General features: G+C 39.0%; 2 protein-coding genes and 1 pseudogene across 2 annotated transcripts; all 3 read right to left on the bottom strand.

Annotated features, from left to right (window-relative positions):
• Window positions 1-4,703: 4,703 nt before the first annotated feature.
• Window positions 4,704-5,678, bottom strand: LOC149266932 (uncharacterized). Its single transcript, XM_089409644.1, has one exon. The coding sequence runs from the start codon at window positions 5,676-5,678 to the stop codon at window positions 4,704-4,706; it is 975 nt and encodes a 324-aa protein (XP_089265770.1).
• Window positions 5,679-13,224: 7,546 nt separating this feature from the next.
• LOC149266931 (uncharacterized protein C2F7.02c-like) lies at window positions 13,225-13,896 on the bottom strand. Its single transcript, XM_089409639.1, has one exon. The coding sequence runs from the start codon at window positions 13,894-13,896 to the stop codon at window positions 13,225-13,227; it is 672 nt and encodes a 223-aa protein (XP_089265765.1).
• Window positions 13,897-16,278: 2,382 nt separating this feature from the next.
• LOC149266930 (cullin-1 pseudogene) overlaps window positions 16,279-20,070 on the bottom strand; it is a 41,396-nt pseudogene continuing 37,604 nt past the window's right edge.

The following is a 20,070-nucleotide window of genomic DNA, read 5'->3' as shown; positions in this document are numbered from 1 at the left end:
AATATTGAGTCTTAAAAATAATATAAAAAGCAAAATATATATATATATATATATCTTAGGGAAATTGGGTAACGCCGGCAAGGAATATGAACATGTGGCCTTTTTGCAAAGAGTTCCTTGAACAAAACATATATTCACATCGAATCCAAAAATTCATGGGTTATGATTATTTTATATAGTTTAAAATAACTATTTCGCATGTTATTATGCATTGGGTAACGCTTACAAGGAATATGAACATTTTTTTTTGCACCAATTTTTTTTTACAAAACAGATACTCACATCTAATCCAAAAAACCATGGCGTATTATTATTTTATAGATTAAAAATAACTATTTCGCATGTTATTATGCATAGATAGTTAAGTGCCCCTTCCACTCAACTAAGACATGTAACAATGTTATTATGTATAATTAGTTAAGTGACCCTTCCACTTAGCTGATACAGGTAACAATGGAGAATCCCTAGATTTTGAAAATTGTTAAACTCTTTAAAAGTTTCATCCTGTGCCAAAAACCATCCCTATAAACCTCATAACTTTGACTATGTCACTAAATAATATTTACTCTAAGAGAAACATATTTGATAGTCATATATATCCAAAAAAAACTATGGGGTATTATTATTTTATAGATTAAAAATAACTATTTCACATGTTATTAGGTATAGTTAGTTAAGTGCCTTTTCCACTCAACTAAGACTTGTAACAATTTTATTATGTATAATTAGTTAAGTGACCCTTCCACTTAGCTTAGACAGGTAACAATGGAGAATCCTTAGATTTTGAAAATTGTTAAGCTCTTTAAAAGTTTCATCAGGTGCCAAAAACCATCCCTATAAACCTAATAACTTTGACTATGTCACTAAATAAACAAATTTGATATTCATATATCAATAAAAAATATACAGTATAACAAATTATGAACAATAACTTGTATTTCGTTTGGGGATTTATATTAGAAAGAATTTTATGTTTTTGATAAATATTAACTTAGTAATTTTAATACAGCGTGAGTGGGCCTATTGGTTAAGAGCACGTGTTACCTCCTAAGAGGTCACAGGTTCAAAACCATAGGGGGTAGAGTATGTATGCCTTCATAGACTTAGCAGTCAAATCACTGCCCACAGGTGGGTCCCATATCCCATAAACAAAGAGGTCTCATACACCAATTTGGTGTTTCGCTTTGTTGTGACCTTAAAAATGGAAATTATAATTATTATAATTTTTTTTTTCCCTTAAGGAAAAAGTCGTAATTTCTATTAATATAGGAAATTACATTTTGTAGATGCTGGTCGCATATTCATATGAGGTCAGTGACCTGACTGTATATACAAAAATAAACTGAGAGAGCTGGATCTCCACGCAGGGAGTCATATAGTTGACTGTTTACTGAAACCAAGTTTTTTACAAAAATATTGCTTTGCGCAATGAGTACTGCTATAGGCCGTGCATAAACTTAAAAATATACAATATAAGTCCATGTGTCAAAATTTGTCAAAAATGGCTATGACTATTTTTAGGCGGGTCAACGTCCCGTTCTATTGAGGTCCTCAAAAGGCCTGTGATAATATTGATGGAAGGTTCCATCAATCTGCTCCTGTATCAGCCATTGATCTAGATGGCTGTGCGTCGCTTCTTTGGAAAGTTGGTTCGCTTCTGTATTTTGTTCCCTATATATATGACGACAGACAAAGGATTCAAAAGATGTTGTCAGTCTTTTGGCTTCATCCAGTATATGTCTCAAAGAAAATGCATGACTATGAGATGCAGAATTTAGCCAATTGCAAACAATCTGTGAATCTCCAAATAGTTGTAGGTGTCTGCAGTGTTTTTGGTGAGCAAAATGAATGATGTGCTTTGTGGTGTATAATTCGGCGAAATTATTTGTGCCATTTCCAAGTTTGATATGTATTTTGAAGCAGTGTGATTCATTGATGTGTAATACAGCATCACCACCACAGCCCTCATCCTGTGCGGAACCATCGAAGAAGGCCCAGGGCTTTGTCTTATCAATAGAAATGGGATTAATAGTGCGGGGTGGGGGGTTGGATACAGCATCTGGTATTAGATTGTAGTCTGCAATGGTATGATTTAGGATTGTAGGCCAGTGGGGAGCTTTGTTGTTGAATATGATATGGTTTCGAGCTATCCAAATAGCTCTACACACGATGAGAGGCATGTTAATGGTCTTCCCTGAGTGTGCTCGAATCCAAGAGCTCCAAGCCTCCTGTATGTTCGCGCCATGCCACGCAGTGAGGAAAGTATAATATGATGATATTCTGTGCCAGAACTCTCTAGTGACTGTACAGTGGAGGAATAGGTGATCCGTGCTCTCCTCGTCGTTACAGCAGAGGTGACATCTGTAAGGCCCGTGGTAAGATCTTTTCATGAGATTTTTCCCTGTGGGAATCTTGTCAAATATGATGTTCCACATTAATAGATGGCAGCGGGGGGCAGCTTGTAGCTTCCATAAATTTTTCCAGTGAGGGAGGATATTCGGGGGCATATGTGGCTCCATTAATTTCAGGTACCATAATTTGGGGGTGTACATTCCATGTTTTAAAAAGGCCCAAATGAGCTCGTCTAGTCCCTCAGTCAATCTAATGTGTGCCTGGGTGAGAGCGTCGGTGTAATTACCCCATTCAGCCTGCCATTGCTCAGGAATACCCAGTGTCTCGGATGAAAGCCAAGCCTGTTGTAGGAAACTTGAGTTATCACCGTCTCCAACTTGATTGATATGTGAGATGCCTCTGTTGTGTAGATGTCTGATGAGGCCTTCCGAAAGTCTGTGTGTATTGCCACATCCGACCCATGGGTCCTTCCCAATTCTAACGCTCTGCCCACTCTTGATGCGCCAGGTAATGCCCTCCCTTAAAAGAGGAAGGGAGCGTAACACTGCCTTCCAAATGTTGGATATGTTATGCCCAGGCTCTTGATGCTGTCGGAACTAGTCCATAAGATGAGTAGGTCTGATGTATTTTGCTTGAGCGACACAGGACCAAAGGCTGTCAGAGGTCAGTAGCTGCCATCCGAGTTTAGCTGCAAGAGCATTTGCAAAGAGATCAAGCCTTTTGATTCCCCAGCCACCCCAGCGTTTTGGCCTGGCTATAGTGTCCCATTTCACCCATGCATAGATCTTCCCAGATTGTTGTCCTTTCCATAGAAATCTAGAGCATATACAATGGATTCTATTGAGTACTCCACGTGGTATCCAAGCAAGGGTCATCCAGTAGACTGGTGTAGCTTCTATGCCTGTTTTAATGAGAATCATCCGACCCGCTCGAGAGAGGTATTTGTGATACCATGTCTGAAGTCTTTTTTCCACCTTGGCTATCAGCCAAGTCCAGTCGGCAATTTTGTAGCCAAGGGGTTTTAGTCTATACCCCAAATACTTGATACCGTCAGCAAGGGTAGATGAGGTGAAGGGGAAGCGATGAGTGGCGTATGCTACTTCATGTCTAGAGCAGCCAACCGATGTGATAGTGGATTTACTATCGTTTACCATCATCCCCGTAGCTTGCTGAAATAGGAGAAAGTTATTGTGGAGGGCTGTGACATCTCCAATGCCTCCATTGAGGAATATGAGGATATCATCCACAAACAGTAGGTGCGTGAGGAAAAAAATTTCCGATATATTGATGCCAGTAATCTGGTGCCTATCCCTGGTTGCAATGATAAGCCTACTGAGCCCCTCCATGACAAGTAGGAAGAGGAGAGGGGAGAGAGGGCAACCCTGTCTGAGCCCTCTTTCCGATGTGAAGAATGGTGTGGCTTCCCCATTGAGGAGAACACTATATGGCACATCAGTAATGCAGCTCATGACCCATTTAGTGAAGAGGTATGGAAAGCCGAGGTGAGTCAGTAGCAATCTGATGTAGAGCCAATTGACTCTATCAAAAGCTTTGGATAGGTCCAACTTCAGTATCATGCCTTTCTATTTTTTAGTGTGGAGGGTATGAAGGAGTTCCTGAGCAGTAGCTATGGCTTCATGGATCTGTCGGTGGTTTAAGAAAGCGAATTGTTCTGATGAAATAGGGCGAGATAAGATAGGCTTCAGACAGTTGGCAATGATTTTGGCTACAATTTTGTATAGACAGTTGCAGAGAGATATGGGTCGGAAGTCGTTGAAAGATGCAGGGTGGTCGATTTTAGGGATGAGGGCGATGAAGGTAGATTTTAGGGCCGAAGAAACTCTACCTTCCTGCCTGCAAAGCTCGATGACTTTCAGGAGATCATTTGCCAGGATGTCAAAGAAGGCGATATAGAACTCAATGGACCATCCATCCGGGCCAGGGCTCTTATCTTTCTTAAACCATTTGATGGTCGCTTCAAGTTCCTCCATGGTCACTTCCTGAGTGAGGTCGTCTTGTTCCTCTTGAGAGATGAATCTGGGGAATTTCTCGGCCACCCTCATGATTTCGAGTATGTTGGCCTCCCTGGGTGCCTTATATATGCTTTTGAAATGATCAGTTGCTAGCTTTGCCAGGTGCCTCTGAGATGTGACTATATGGTTCTGATCATCTTTTAATTCCCAGATTGTGTTAATGGCCTTCCTGCCATTGGCAAAGTTGTGGTAGAATCTGGTGTTGTCATCCCCAGCTGTGAGCCATATGGCTCTGCTTCTCAGCCTCCAACTTTCTTCTCTTTCTTTCAGGATCTGTGTCCGTTTGGTAATGAGAGAAGTGTATAGCTCCTTGCTTTCCTAGGTAGGGAAGGTGCCTCCCCCATCTTCCTCATGAGTAGCAATGATCCTTTCAGCCTCGCTCGATTTGTGGTCATCACGGAGACGCTTCTGATGGGCCCAGAGTTTAGAAATTCTTTTGAGCTCGGATAACTTCCTAGTGAAGCCTTCAATAAGGTTTTCACCGTCTCTGATGGGGTTATTCTGCCAATACTCAGTGATCATCTGAGTGTAGGATGGGTCCTGTAACCATGAAGAGTTAAACTTGTAAGGGCTCTTAATTCTCTTGTGGGAGTCAGAGGTCTCTAGGTAGATTGGCCGATGATCCGAGATTCCCCCTGATCCAATCCACTGTCTGATGTGAGCAATGATGTTATGTAGGGGTTCTTTAATCAGGAATCTGTCAAGCCTCCTGGCTAAGCTCTGGTCACCGCATCGATTGTTAGACCAGGTGGGTTGAAGTTTTGCCATAGGAGTATCTATCCAGTGGTGATCATCCAACAGAGTAGATATAGTTTCCGAGAAAGGATCCACCCTGGCTGCATGTCCCCAGGATTCACAGAAGCCCATGGTGAAGTTAAGGTCTCCTCCCATAATGATGTTATCTTCACGTAATAGGGCTGATCCCAGAAGGGAGTTCCAGAAGGTCGCCCTATCAGAGCATGGGCCATATACATTGATGAGGCGAAGGTCAAGTTCCATGGAGCGAGCATATGCATCAATTCCAATATACCCTCGTCCACCCCAAGAATTCTTAAGCCTCAGGGCTTTATTATTGATGCCAATAGCCAATCCACCAGATCTCCCGGCAGCATCTAATGCGAAGAAGGTCCAATTGGGTAACCAGGTCTTGAATATGGGAATAAGAGTATCAGCAGGGCAAAGAGTCTCTTGTAGAAAGATAATATCCAGTTGAGCTAGGGAGAGCAGTCTCCTGAGGGCTAGTTTTTTGGGATTACTAGCAAACCCTCTGCAGTTATAGGATAGAATTTTCATGACAGTAGGGAGGCAGGGCCAGTATATGCTCTAAGGGCCCTAAAGATGGTCTGCTATCGTCCAATGGCGACTTCAGCATCTGCAGTGTGTCTAGCTTTCGATATGCGCGATGGCCTGCCCCTAGTGTGCTTGAGAGAGGCAGGCGCAGAATCCAGGGCAAGTCCAATAACATCCGGGCCTCTGTCTTTAGATCTGGGGCGGAGGGAGTATCTGGGGGGAACAGGGGAAGATGGGGCCGGGAGCTCTTCAGAAGTGGGGGGGAGAGTAGGCGAGCATGAGGAGGAGATCAGAGGGGGGGAGGGGATAGGGCAGATGAGAGAGGGAGGGAGAGGAGCGATGGATGAAATTGAAGATGTATGTGCATTGTGCAATTGATGCATATGTGCAGATGTAGAACCATGATGTTCATTCAGGGGCGATAGAATGTAAGATGAAGATGGGACAGACATACCCGGCATATCAGTCCTCATCGGTACAGAGTCTGCGGGAGCTGTGGCAGATGATGTGTGGGTCCGGAACCCAGACGAGGAACTCAGAGGATCTAGAGGAGATCCATCAACCTGCCCCTGAGTGTCCCCGGGTTCCCCTGTAAGTGGATGAGCAGGTGGTGGCGGGGGACGAGCTTGTGTATCTTCATGGTTTTGTACCATTCCTTTACGAAGTAGAGGGCAATCCCGATAGAGATGCCCAACTTTGTGGCACCTGCGGCATCTGTATGGGATTCCTTCGTAATCTATGATCTGCCTCCAGGATGTGTCCCTCCATTGTATCGTGATATATTCTAGAAGACCGCCCCTAGTGTCCAGGTTGATGAGGAGGTGTGCGTAAGCCATCATACCTATGTGAAGATACGACTTGTCGTAGTCCATGAAGTCGCCGATGGCATTTCCAATTCTCCTGAATATGTCTTCTGACCAGTACTGCAGGGGGAGAGCGGGAAACCTGATCCATACATGTCCTATCCCAATCTGCTCCGTTGTCGGGTTGAATAGAGGGGTCCATCGTTTAAGAAGTAGCGGAGTGTGTTCGAAGTGCCAAAACGAGGATAGGACCCAATTTGTGTGGTCGGCACGAGCGAATCTAAATGCGAACCATCCTCTCACAAAGGTTTGCACAAAGGGGATGTCAACCAGATGATGACCCCATACTTCCATAGCCCAGGTCTTGAGTCGAGCTGCCGAGTAATGCCTGCCTCTGATGCGTCCCACGAGGACTCTGTCTGCGAAATCCATAATTTCGCCCCACTGTATATCTTCTTCAAGCCTGAGAAAAGTATCCTCCGCCCTGGATTTAAAACAACGGTACTTCTGTTTGAGGCCAGATCTCGACGGAGGGTTTGATACCAAGTCGGGGCCGAAACCCTGGGGGGGAGGAACACTGGGAGCGGGGTGCAGGGGGCTGGTACCGGTGGTGAAATGAGGTCCAAAGAGAGGCGGGATCCCGGTGAAGCTACCCAATAGAGGTTCGGCTGATGAGGAGGCGGTTAAGGGGGGAGCAGAAGGCGGAATGACATTAGTTGACCGGGGTTCCGAGGTATGAATAGGGGCGGAACTAGGGTTAGGGTTTATACAGCCCGCCACAAAACCCAGGGTGGCCGGAGAGTGAGGAGGAGTAGACAAAGCCGGCCAGGTGGGGGGGAGTCCGGGAGAATCACGGGATAGTGACTCGTCGACAACCCATCGGAATAAGAAACCATATTTTCCGGAAGATCTGTATGGAACATACCTTGAGATGTAGAGTAGGGTGTACGCCAGATGGAGACGCCCTCCAGCGGGTCCTCAGAGTAGTCGACAGCGTCCTGATCCTCCATCTTGACAGCGACAAACCTCGGAACAGTGGACACCTCGGCACAGTTAACCGCAGAGAACTTAGGGTTAGGGCAGTGTGACCGAAGACGGTTATGGCGTTCCGGTAGCAGGTGCAGAGGAGGCGGAGGTTGAACAGGAGAGCAGGGGAGAGCCCGAGCCCGTGAGCGGCCTAGAGAGGGAACGACGACCGGGGAAGCGGTGAGAGTGACCGGGAGGATATTCGATGCGAACCGCAGAAAAAAACAGAAACCCTTGTGACTAACCGAAACCGCCGCGCTCCATTTCCCCAAAGCCCTCCACTCAAAAAAGAGTCTTATTCACAAATCAATCTAATTATTATTATGTATCATTATAATTATTATAATTATTATAGAAATCATGTAAATTAAATAATTGGTAAATTTTAATGATCATAAATTTATACTAAACATCAAAAACACATATTTCATTATAATACCAATATTATAAAAAAATTAATATAAACGTTAAACATATACAGATTTAAAAATCTAAAGAAAAATATTAAAATTTATCCATATCATTTTATATTGGAGATTTTTCATTTGAAAACAAACTTTGTTATAATATGATTCACTAATATCTTGATTTATCAATTCTATGAATTTATTAATTCTACGGATAAAAAAAAGCCATAACTTTCCTATGACACTTATTTGTATCATACTATTTTTAATTAATTAATTTAATTAAAAAATAAAAACAGAATAATTTGTATAGAAATAAATGTTGATACTTGATTTCTGTAATTTTTACAATATTGTGTAGAAATTAAATCTCCACGATCCATTTAATAAAATTCAAAATCTCGAAGGCCGAAATAAATATGCCTATCTTCCTAATGGAGCTGGAGGATTGAAACGGAGTCTCCTGTTAAAAAGGAGTGTTCTCACGTCTGTTGTTGCGTGTGCATGTCCCACACAAAAGGAAGTGATTTTGAAGAGGGATTCGTCCTCCAAATCCAGCCCGTCCCACGCATTGATTGGAATGGCGTTTAGTGGGTGCAGATAATACGACGCAGGGCGGTCGTCAACAAATATAACGGGATTCAGATCCCTTCCCACTACTCTCAGGTCTTTCACTCTCGTCACATCTCCAACTTTGCGGCAATGCCTTCTGGACAGGCGATGAGTGGGCGGAATTATATTCAGCTTTCTATTTTTATGTTCATCGCTGCCGTCAATGACGGGCAGAGAATCCAAGAGCCCATCCACCACAGCATCTGCATACTCTCGGGATGCTGCAGTGAACACTACGATTTCGTACAATCCTGTGGCGCCCAGGCTCTGCAACAGTTGGTCCACCCCTGGCCTCTTCAACACGTACAATGGTCTCGCACAACTGTTAATCCTCATCGTAAAATCATAGCCGGCCGGCATAGGCTTTGCACTCGTATGCACCAGCGTTTTTCTGTTTGGATTTCCAGCTGCCATGGGAGGTAAAATACCTTCTCCATTATGATTACAGACTGACTGCTGCCTGGGATTGTTAATTCCCATCTCGGTGAAGTAAGGAAGAAAGGCCCAATGATATTTAACAGATAAGTCAGAAATGATATAACAGATAAGTCAGATGACCAACCTTAGGGTTAACTCAGAAATGGATTTTGATTGAATAACAACGTTTACCTCTTTATAAAAGAAACTTCAAACCAGAAAAGTACGCCTACGCCTTTTCAGCCTATATCCGCTATTTTAGTGCAGTTGTATTCGTTTAACACGAGTCTTGAATTTGGCGACGGTAAACATGCAAACAAAGTTAGGGATCGAGATTTTAAGTGCGGTTATCAAGTGTGAGATATTTATAGTTAACTTATTGTTTATTATTATTTCTTTAATATAAGTTTGGTATTTTTTATATGATTAAAATATATTATTTATTTTTTTGAATTATTGAATTTTATTTATATATTGTATTATTGGTGGATATATTTAATGTATTCTTACACCACTGTAAGTAAGACCTTAGTTCTATTTGAGTTTTGTTCAGCATTTTAATTCTTTATGATTCTATACATATAAATTAATAATTTTACGAAGTTCAAGTTTTTATTAAGTTTTTCGAATTTTCTAATTCTATAAATATAGATTAGTAATTTTATAGAGTTTATTTTAGCACTTTAACTTCTTCTATTTTATGATCCTATAAATATAATTTTGTAATTTTGTGAAGTTGAAGTTTTTCGACTTTTATAATTATAATAGATTAGTAATCTTATAAAGTAAGAAACTTTCAATTTTGTAGAGATTTTTGTTACATAACTGCTTTTCAAATTTCCCAAAAATAAATAAAGCATTTCATCTATTGCAATCAATCAATCATAATATAATTAGTTACATTACAATCATATTTAATATAATTAATTACATTGATAATCTATTTATAAGAGCTCATAATAATTATATATATTTACTAATTGTATATGTTTTAAAAAATAACTATCTATTATAATATTAATTTTAATGTTATCAATTAAATATTTTACAATTAAATAAATTATATTATTCTTAGTATAATATATATTTATAATTATTGGTGTATAGAAAGGTGTTCTATAATTTATTATGGGAGATGTTTTGTCATTTAACATCATATTTAAAAATAATAAAATAATATTTACAATAACAAATTAAAAATTGTAATAACCAAAAAATTGATATTCCCTACAAAGAATTTTTTAAATTTCCATCTTAATTTTACATCAACTTTACACTAAGCCTAGTGGCTATATATCACTTGCCTATAAAGTGGTGTTTATAAGGAACATAAATTGAGAACGTGCGCCTCGTCAGTCCATATTAAGTGCGTATCGACCAAGCCAAAATGGTGACATTGTGATAATTGCTAGTGAACCAAACCTAGCTAAAGTTTACCAACCCACTGAGTGCCATGGTGTCTAAGAGGTTAGCGCATGCCACACTGGAGCAACATTCAAGATGTGCTAGAGCCACCAAGAACTTGGCCACTTCTGTCAGCCTGAGCATTATCAAAGATCACTAGAACTTCTTCCAGAATTTAACATCCATAGGGACTGGATGAGTGGAAGAAGGGGAGGGATTGTTAACTGTCGGAGGGGAGCTAAAGTGCGTAGAGGGAGGAGGGGTTTTTGGAGCTTTGTTGAGAGGTGGAGATGAAGAGCCAACCGCAGTGGAGTGAAATAGGGATAGAGTGGGGGAGGAGGGGGAAGGGATGTTCGGATGATAGTCGGACTCTAGCTAGGCACTTGAGGGAGGAGGAGGGATGGCATTGGTAGGAAGAGATTTCAACAATCCTGAAGATGGCCTTCGATTTTTTCTATTCAATCTCCTCAAGCTAGTGATCGGGGAGGTTGTGGAGGGCCCAGTGTGTCGGATTACCTCTGCGAGTCTCTTGCTTCTCCATAGAGATCACCTTTATTCATATGTGATCATGAATACCCCAGACAAGAAGGTGAAACAATGCACCTCATGAAATTAACTCCATGATTTCTGGCCGATTTTGTAAATCAAGAATCTATCTCATGCTTACTTTCAAAGCTTGCGTCTCTTCTTTTCTAGCATTCATTTTAGGGTTACTATGGATGATAATGGCGTCTCTTCTTTTCTAGCATTCATTTTAGGGTTACTATGGATGATAATGGCGAGGCCAGCTCAGTTGAATAAAACACAATGTTACGGAAATGGGAAAAACAAGACAAGAAAAATCCTGTGTGAGAGAAGGAAAAATGTAGTTGCTGGAGAAATCTCGATTAAGGCTGAAATGCCTTAAAAATTGTAATCGACTTTGTAAATAATAGAAATGAGATTGAAGCGAATTTAAGTATGTCTGTATTTTTTATTTTATTTGTCAGGGCCCTCCGGCAATTTTGTGATTTACATTCATTGATTTTCCACCTTAATTGTTTGTTTTCCTTTTAATGCCTCGAAGTCGAAAACAGTGAAAAACCCATGGCATACCGGTGTTATCAGTGTAACCATGAGGTTTCCCTGAAACCCCATGAAGAAGTGTCTGAGATGGCCGACATGGATTTGCGGTGGCCATGGCCACTGCTCAGAGAGCTCAGTATGATCGGATGGCCAACAATGCCAGGCCGAGGCACCAGAGATGAGCGAAGGTTGAAAGGACTGCGGACAGCTCCTATCATCGGTAGGTGTTAAGGACTTTGAGGGATTGAAGAAGAGAAAATGTGTGCAGCATATGGAATATGAAAATGTACCGGAACCGGAGCAAGAGCGAGAACCGGCTCCAGAGCCGAACCTGAACACGTTGATGTGTCGAGGCCTTCAAACTCAAAGGCACTCCTCGCCCTCGAAGCTATAGATGGCCCACTGTTGGTGACTAAGGAATTCGAATCGGAACGGGAAGTTTTTTTGCAACAGCCGAGGGGACGTTACTTGGTTTCAATCTCCGGAAGGCCGCACAAAGTAGAGTATTAGCATTTTCTCTGGCAACGAATACCAGCGAGCTCGATTGGAGGCATGGACAGGATTATGGAAAACCACCAGCGCTGCTGACTGTGCTAAAGCAAACAGTGTGAGTTTGTCATAGGAGGTCGTTTGGGAAATTTTGAAGTTGGTTCGGTTGGTCGATGATGATGAACAGGTTACCGGTCTTGTTGAAATCCGGAAGCAGTTGCCTGGCGAGAGATGACTTTTATTGTGGTTGGATCAGTAGGAAGTGTTGCTCAGTCACGTTGAGAAGACTGTGAGAAGTTTCAGAATGGCTTCGAGGGCCCATAATCCATAGGTCCCAAGATCGGACTTGAAAAAAAGAATAGGTCCCAAGATCGGACTTGAAAAAAAGAATACTGAAAACGGAGATCCCAGAATTCGTTTTCATCACAAAACAACTAAATAATTTATCATGATATTTTAGATCCCCTTTACAATGACAAATACCTTCTCGGCTTCCTAAAATCAACAATTTTCCCACAAATTTCCCACAAAGAGAGGGTCATTCAAGGTACTCACATTGAACTTGATATTGTAGCAATTAATCAAACCTTAAGCCTTAATTTTGTGTTCTTCAATATTATTCACGTGCTAAGTACATAACAAAATATTGGTCAATAGATCACGCTAATTGATTTTGAGAGAAGAAACAGGGCAAAGCGCTTAAAGAACTCAGATACAGTGGAAACCACATGGTAAAGGCACTTGCAACCAAAGTCAAAAAAACCATATATCCAAAATAGACAGTCAATACAAAATGCATTCATATGGAAAGTAAAAAAAATAATTTTGCATATTGGTAAATGAGTAAGCCCAACAGATGCATAATTGCCCAGATTTAAAAGAGCCTCAACACAGGCATATTGGTAAGTGAGTAAACCCACAGATGCAAAATTGCCCAAATTTAAAAGGGCCTCAACACGCGGGCAGTCGTAGCATATCTGAAGGGAGGTATAAGGCTTCACATGGAAGAAAGCACTTGAAGAACTTAAATGTCGAGGAAAACACATAGTAAAGGCACCTGCAGCCAAAGCCAAAAAAAACCCATAAATCAAAAATAAACAATCAATACAAAATATATTCATATGGGAAGAAAAAGAAAAACTCTGTTTTACATATTGGTAAGTGGGTAATGCCGCGGATGAAGCATTGATAAAGCTACATTAAAATGATCATAGATTTGATAAAGCTACATTAAAATTTTCAAAAAAACCATGGGCACCCAAAATTTTAAAAATTTACCGCTATTACCATAATTTTAGAGAATTTCCAAGGCCGAAATAAATATGCCTATCTTCCTAATGGAGCTGGAGGATTGAAACGGAGTCTCCTGTTAAAAAGGAGTGTTCTCACGTCTGTTGTTGCGTGTGCATGTTCCACACAGAAGGAAGTGATTTTGAAGAGGGACTCGTCCTCCAAATCCAGACCGTCCCACGCATTGATTGGAATGGCGTTTAGTGGGTGCAAATAATACGACGCAGGGCGGTCGTCAACAAATATCACGTGATCCAGATCCCTTCCCACTACTGTCAGGTCTTTCACTCTCGTCACATCTCCAACTTTGCGGCAATGCCTTCTGGACAGTCGATGAGTGGGCGGAATTATACTACCACTGCCGTCAATGACGGGCAGAGAATCCAAGAGCCCATCCACCACAGCATCTGCATACACTCGGCATGCTGCAGTGAACACTACGATTTCGTACAATCCTGTGGCGCCCAGGCTCTGCAACAGTTGGTCCACCCCTGGCCTTTTCAACACGTACAATGGTCTCGCACAACTGTTAACCCTTATCGTAAAATCATAGCCGGCCGGCATGGGCTTTGCACTCGTATGCACCAGCGTTTGGTCTAAATCCAAGACCAGCGTTTTTCTGTTTGGATTTCCAGCTGCCATGGGAGGTAAAATACCTTCTCCATTATGATTACAGACTGACTGCTGCCTGGGATTGTTAATTCCCATCTCGGTGAAGTAAGGAAGAAAGGCCCAATGATATTTAACAGATAAGTCAGAAATGATATAACAGATAAGTCAGATGACCAACCTTAGGGTTAACTCAGAAATGGATTTTGATTGAATAACAACGTTTACCTCTTTATAAAAGAAACTTCAAACCAGAAAAGTACGCCGACGCCTTTTCAGCCTATATCCGCTATTTTAGTGCAGTTGTATTCGTTTAACACGAGTCTTGAATTTGGCGACGGTAAACATGCAAACTAAGATAGGGATTGAGATTTTAAGTGCGGTTATCAAGTGTGAGATATTTATAGTTAACTTATTGTTTATTATTATTTCTTTAATATAAGTTTGGTATTTTTTATATTATTAAAATATATTATTTATTTTTTTGAATTATTGAATTTTATTTATATATTGTATTATTGGTGGATATATTTAATGTATTCTTACACCACTGTAAGTAAGACCTTAGTTCTATTTGAGTTTTGTTCAGCATTTTAATTCTTTATGATTCTATACATATAAATTAATAATTTTACGAAGTTCAAGTTTTTATTAAGTTTTTCGAATTTTCTAATTCTATAAATATAGATTAGTAATTTTATAGAGTTTATTTTAGCACTTTAACTTCTATTTTATGATCCTATAAATATAACTTTGTAACTTTATGAAGTTGAAGTTCTTTATAATTTTATAAGTATAGATTAGTAATCTTATAAAGTAAGAAACTTTCAATTTTGTAGAGATTTTTGTTACATAACTGTTTTTTAAATTTCCCAAAAACAAATAAAGCATTTCATCTACTGCAATCAATCATAATATAATTAGTTACATTACAATCATATTTAATATAATTAATTACATTGATAATCTATTTATAAGAGCTCATAATAACTATATATATTTACTAATTGTATATGTTTTAAAAAATAACTATCTATTATAATATTAATTTTAATGTTATCAATTAAATATTTTACAATTAAATAAATTATATTATTCTTAGTATAATATATATTTATAATTATTGGTGTATAGAAAGGTGTTCTATAATTTATTATGGGAGATGTTTTGTCATTTAACATCATATTTAAAAATAAAAAAATAATATTTACAATAACAAATTAGAAATTGTAATAACCAAAAAATTGATATTCTCTACAAAGAATTTTTTAAATTTCCATCTTAATTTTACATCAACTTTACACTAAGCCTAGTGGCTATAGATGACTTGCCTATAAAGTGGTGTTGATAAGGAACATAAATTGAGAGTGTGAGCCTCGTCAGGCCATATTAAGTGCGTATCGACCAAGCCAAAATGGTGACATTGTGATAATTGCTAGTGAACCAAACCTAGCTAAAGTTTACCAACCCACTGAGTGCCATGGTGCCTGAGAGGTTAGCGCATGCCACACTGGAGCAACATTGAAGATGTGCTAGAGCCACCAAGAACTTGGCCACTTCTGTCAGCCTGCGCATTATCAAAGATCACCAGAACTTCTTCCAGAATTTAACATCCATAGGGACTGGATGAGTGGAAGAAGTGAAGCGATTGTTAACTGTCGGAGGGGAGCTGAAGTGCGTAGAGGGAGAAGGGGTTGTTGGAGCTTTGTTGAGAGGTGGACAGGAAGAGCCAACCGGAGTGGAGTGCAATAGGGATAGATTGGGGGAGGAGGGGGAAGGGACGTTCGGGTGATAGTCAATTTTAAGGACTCTAGCTAGGCACTTGAGGGAGGAGGAGGGATGGCGTTGGTAGGAAGAGATTTCAACAATCCTGCAGATGGCCTTCGATTTTTCCTATTCAATCTCCTCAAGCTAGTGATCGCGGAGGTTGTGGAGGGCCCAGTGTGTCGGATTACCTCTGCGAGTCTCTTGCTTCTCCATAGCGATCACCTTTATTCGTATGTGATCATGAATACCACAGACAAGAAGATGAAACAATGCACCTCATGAAATTAAGTCCATGATTTCTGGCCGATTTTGTAAATCAAGAAGCTATCTCATGCTTACTTTCGAAGCTTGCGTCTCTTCTTTTCTAGCATTCATTTTAGGGTTACTATGGATGATAATGGCGAGGCCAGCTCAATTGAATAAAACACAATGTTACAGAAATGGGAAAAACAAGACAAGAATTTCAACGCAAGTAACAGGAAGAAAATAACATTTATAACCCAAAACAACTAAATAATTTATCATGATATTTTAGATCCCCCTTACAATGACAAATGCCTTCTGGGCTTCCTAAAATCAATGATTTTCCCACAAAGAGAGGGTCATTCAAGGTACTCACATTGAACTTGATATTGTAGCAATTAATCAAACCTTAAGCCGTAATTTTGTGTTCTTCAATATTATTCACATGCTAAGTACATAACAAAATATCGGTCAATAGATCACGCTAATTGATTTGGAGAGAACAAACAGGGCAAAGCGCTTAAAGAACTCAGATGTCGAGGAAACCACATGGTAAAGGCACCTGCAGCCAAAGCCAAAATAGACCATGTATCCAAAATAGACAGTCAATACAAAATGCATTCGTATGGAAAGTAAAAAAAATAGTTTTGCATATTGGTAAGTGAGTAAGCCCACATATGCAGAATTGCCTAGATTTAAAAGGGCCTCAACGCGCGGGCAGTCATCATCATAGCTCTAAATCAACAGTGGGAGGCATATCTGAAGGGAGGTATAAGGCTTCACATGGAAGAAAACTATGTTATTCTTTAGGGCAAAGCACTTGAAGAACTTAGATGTGGAGGAAAACACATAGTAAGGGCACCTGCAGCCAAAGCCAAAAAACCCATAAATCAAAAATAAACAATCAATACAAAATCTATTCATATGGGAAGAAAAATAAAAACTCTGTTTTACATATTGGTAAGTGGGTAAGCCCGCAGATGAAGCATTGCCCAGATTTAAAAGGCCCTCAACTAGAGGGAGTTCATCACTGCGGCTCTAAATACCTGTGGGAGGCACATCTGAAGGGAGGTATACGGTTTCACATGGAAGAAAAACCTGCTATTCTTTAGGGAAAAGCACTTGAAGAACTCAGATGTGGAGGAAACCACAGGGTAAAAAAAACCATGAATCCAAAATAGACAGTCAATACAAAATGTATTCATATGGAAAGAAAAAAACCTCAGTTTTGCATATTGGTAAGTGGGTAAGCCCACAGATGCAGCATTGCCCAGATTTAGAAGGGCCTCAACTCAGGGGCAACTTCCTGAAATCAACAATTTTCCCACAAAGAGAGGGCCATTCAAGGTACTCACATTGAACTTGATATTGCGGCAATTAATCAAACCCTAAGCCTTAAATCTTTTGAGTTCTTCAATATTATTCACACGCTAAGTACATAACAAAAGATCAGTCAACAAATCATGCTAATTCATTTTGAGAGAAGAAGCAGGGCAAAGCACTTGAATAACTTAGATGTGGAGGAAACTGAATGGTACCTATAGCCAAAGCCAAAAAAAACCATGAATCCAAAATAGACAGTGAATACAAAATGCATTCATATGGAAAGAAAAAAACAATTTTGCATATTGGTAAGTGGGTAAGCCCGCAGATGCAACATTTCCTAGATTTAAAAGGGCCTCAACTCTTGGGCAGTGGTCATTGCAGCTCTAAGTCACCGTCGAAGGCACATTTGAAGGGAAGTATAAGGTTTCACAAGGAAGCAAACCTTGCTATTCTTTAGGGCAAAGCACTTGAAGAACTTAGATGTGGAAGAAAACGCATGGTAAAGGCACCTGCAGCCAAAAAAAAAAAACCCATGAATCCAAAATAGATAGTCAATACAAGATGTATTTGTATCGAAAGAGAAAAAAATTAGTTTTTCATATTGGTAACTGGGTAAGCTCGCGGATGAAGCATTGCCTAGATTTAAAAGGGCCTAAACTCGGGGGAAGTCGTCATCACAGCTCTAAATCTGCGTGGGAGGCACATTTGAAGGGAGGTACAGGGTTTCACATGGAAGCAAACCCTGCTATTCTTTAGGGAAAAGCGTTTGAAGAACTCAGATGTGGAGGAAACCGCAGGGTAAAGGCACCTACAACGAAAGCCAAAAAAACCATGAATCCAAAATAGACCATCAGTACAAATTGTATTTCTATGGAAAGAAAAAAAATCAGTTTTTCATATTGGTAAGCGGGTAAGCCTGCAGATGCACATTGTCTAGATTTAAAAGGGCCTCAACTTGCAAGGAGTCTTCATCGGGACTCTAAATCCCCATGGGAGGCATATCTGAAGGGCGGCATAGGGTTTCACATAAAAGCAAACCCTGTTACCAGTCAGGCAGAAGTTTCTTGGAATAAATCTAAGAGGAACATTGGTCGGGCAGAATACATTGCCAAGAACATTACAGAATGCAAATAGTTGGGGTTACTGAGTTTCTTACATTCTTACCTAAAACATATGAATTCATTCTTCCTGTCAGTCAATGGCAGAGGTCGAGCCTAAGCACTTGAAAGTAGTAGTGCCCAGTAAGTAGTAGTACCGAGCAAGAGCAAGGGTAGTCGTCTTGTAGCTAAATTAATATAATTTTAACTAATTTAATAACGGTATAATAATCAGACGATTGAAATTACTTTAATTGTCTAACACTGAAATCAATAGTCCATGAATGTACACGTACCTTTAGAGGAGAGTTAATTTCAAAGGAAATGCCTTATGACATAAATATAGATTAATAATTTTATAAGTAAAAATAACAAAATTTTGTTTTCTTACTTATTAACTAGTTTTTAAAACAAAAGTTCCCTTTATTATAATCATATTTAATATAACTAGCATAAGTAACTACAATATAAAACATCGTAATAATTATATTATAGATTAATTAAAAATCTATATTATATATATTGTTGAGGATTTTCCTATTCATTATAAAAATGATCATAGATTTGATAAAGCTACATTAAAATTTTCAAAAAAACCATGGCACCAAAATTTTAAAAATTTACCGCTATTACCATAATTTTAGAGAATTTCCACCAAATGATGTCAAAACCATACTGCAATTTCCAATATCATCCCAGAAAAAAAGTGGCATCCTTAGACTATGTGTTATTTTAATCTAGTTGTCCCAGTTTAACACGCGAATTGATTTTGGAGAGTGTAAACATACACTAAAATAGGGGTTTTTATTTTAAGTGTAATTATATGAATTAATTAAAGAGGGTCTTACTAGATTTTATAGATTTATAATTAATTAATTTTTATTAATTTTATATAAGCTTTATATTTATTATATTGTTTCATATTATTAAAATAGAAAATTTATTTTTTTGGGATAGATTTGAAGTATCCTTGCACAATTTAAGTAAGATTCTAGTTTTAATTAAGTTTTGTTGAGTTTTTGAAGTTTTCTAATTTTAAAGTTGTAAAGTTGTGTAAATCTAAATTAGAAATTTTATAAAGTAAAAGGGGAGTTTTTATTGAACTTTAATTTTTTTTCTAATTCTATAAATATATATTAATAATTATAAAAAAATAAACTTTCAATTTTTCTTTTGAGTTTTTACTAATTAAGTAATGTCTAAAGCTAAAAAGATAAAAATTAAAAATTAAATTAAAAACAATTAATCTATTAGAATCATATTATATATATTTATAAAAAGTCATGCTATAACACACAACCAAAAAGAGGTGATACACCTCTTGTGCACACCTATGTGTACGTTTAGATATATTCAAGTGCCCCCAACTAGTATTAAATAGTGCAATGAGGAAATAATTTGGGACAAATTGATAAATTCTGAACATATTTTGTTTAGATGTTGATCCGGATTTAAACAGGAACGCAACATATTACAGAGATAACCATAAACACAGAGATGCAGCAAAATAATACTTCATTTCATTAATGTAAAATACTAAAAAATGCTTACAAACAGAAATGGAAATAAACTAGCTAGGGCAATGGTAGCTTATCTCTGAGAAGAGATGTGGCAGCTAAATGTCTATGAACTTCCTTACAATGAGGCTCAAGGGCCTTTTTATTATTGAACAATAAGAGAAAACCCTAAACAACCAAAAACCTAACCCGAGGAGGTGTAACACCAAGAGTTTATGGGCCCCGTTGGGTTGAGTTAGACAACCAACTTCCCAAGGATGCGACTTGGTCATATTATCTCCATTTGACATGCATGATAACCCATTGGAAAGATCTCTCTGAGG

This window comes from Pinus tabuliformis, chromosome 6 (genome assembly GCF_031772625.1).
Source record: "Pinus tabuliformis cultivar Carrire ecotype Pingquan chromosome 6, CPIR1, whole genome shotgun sequence".
NCBI lineage: Eukaryota > Viridiplantae > Streptophyta > Pinopsida > Pinales > Pinaceae > Pinus > Pinus tabuliformis.
Note: the sequence above shows the minus strand (reverse complement) of the source record. Positions and strands in the feature narration are given on the sequence as shown.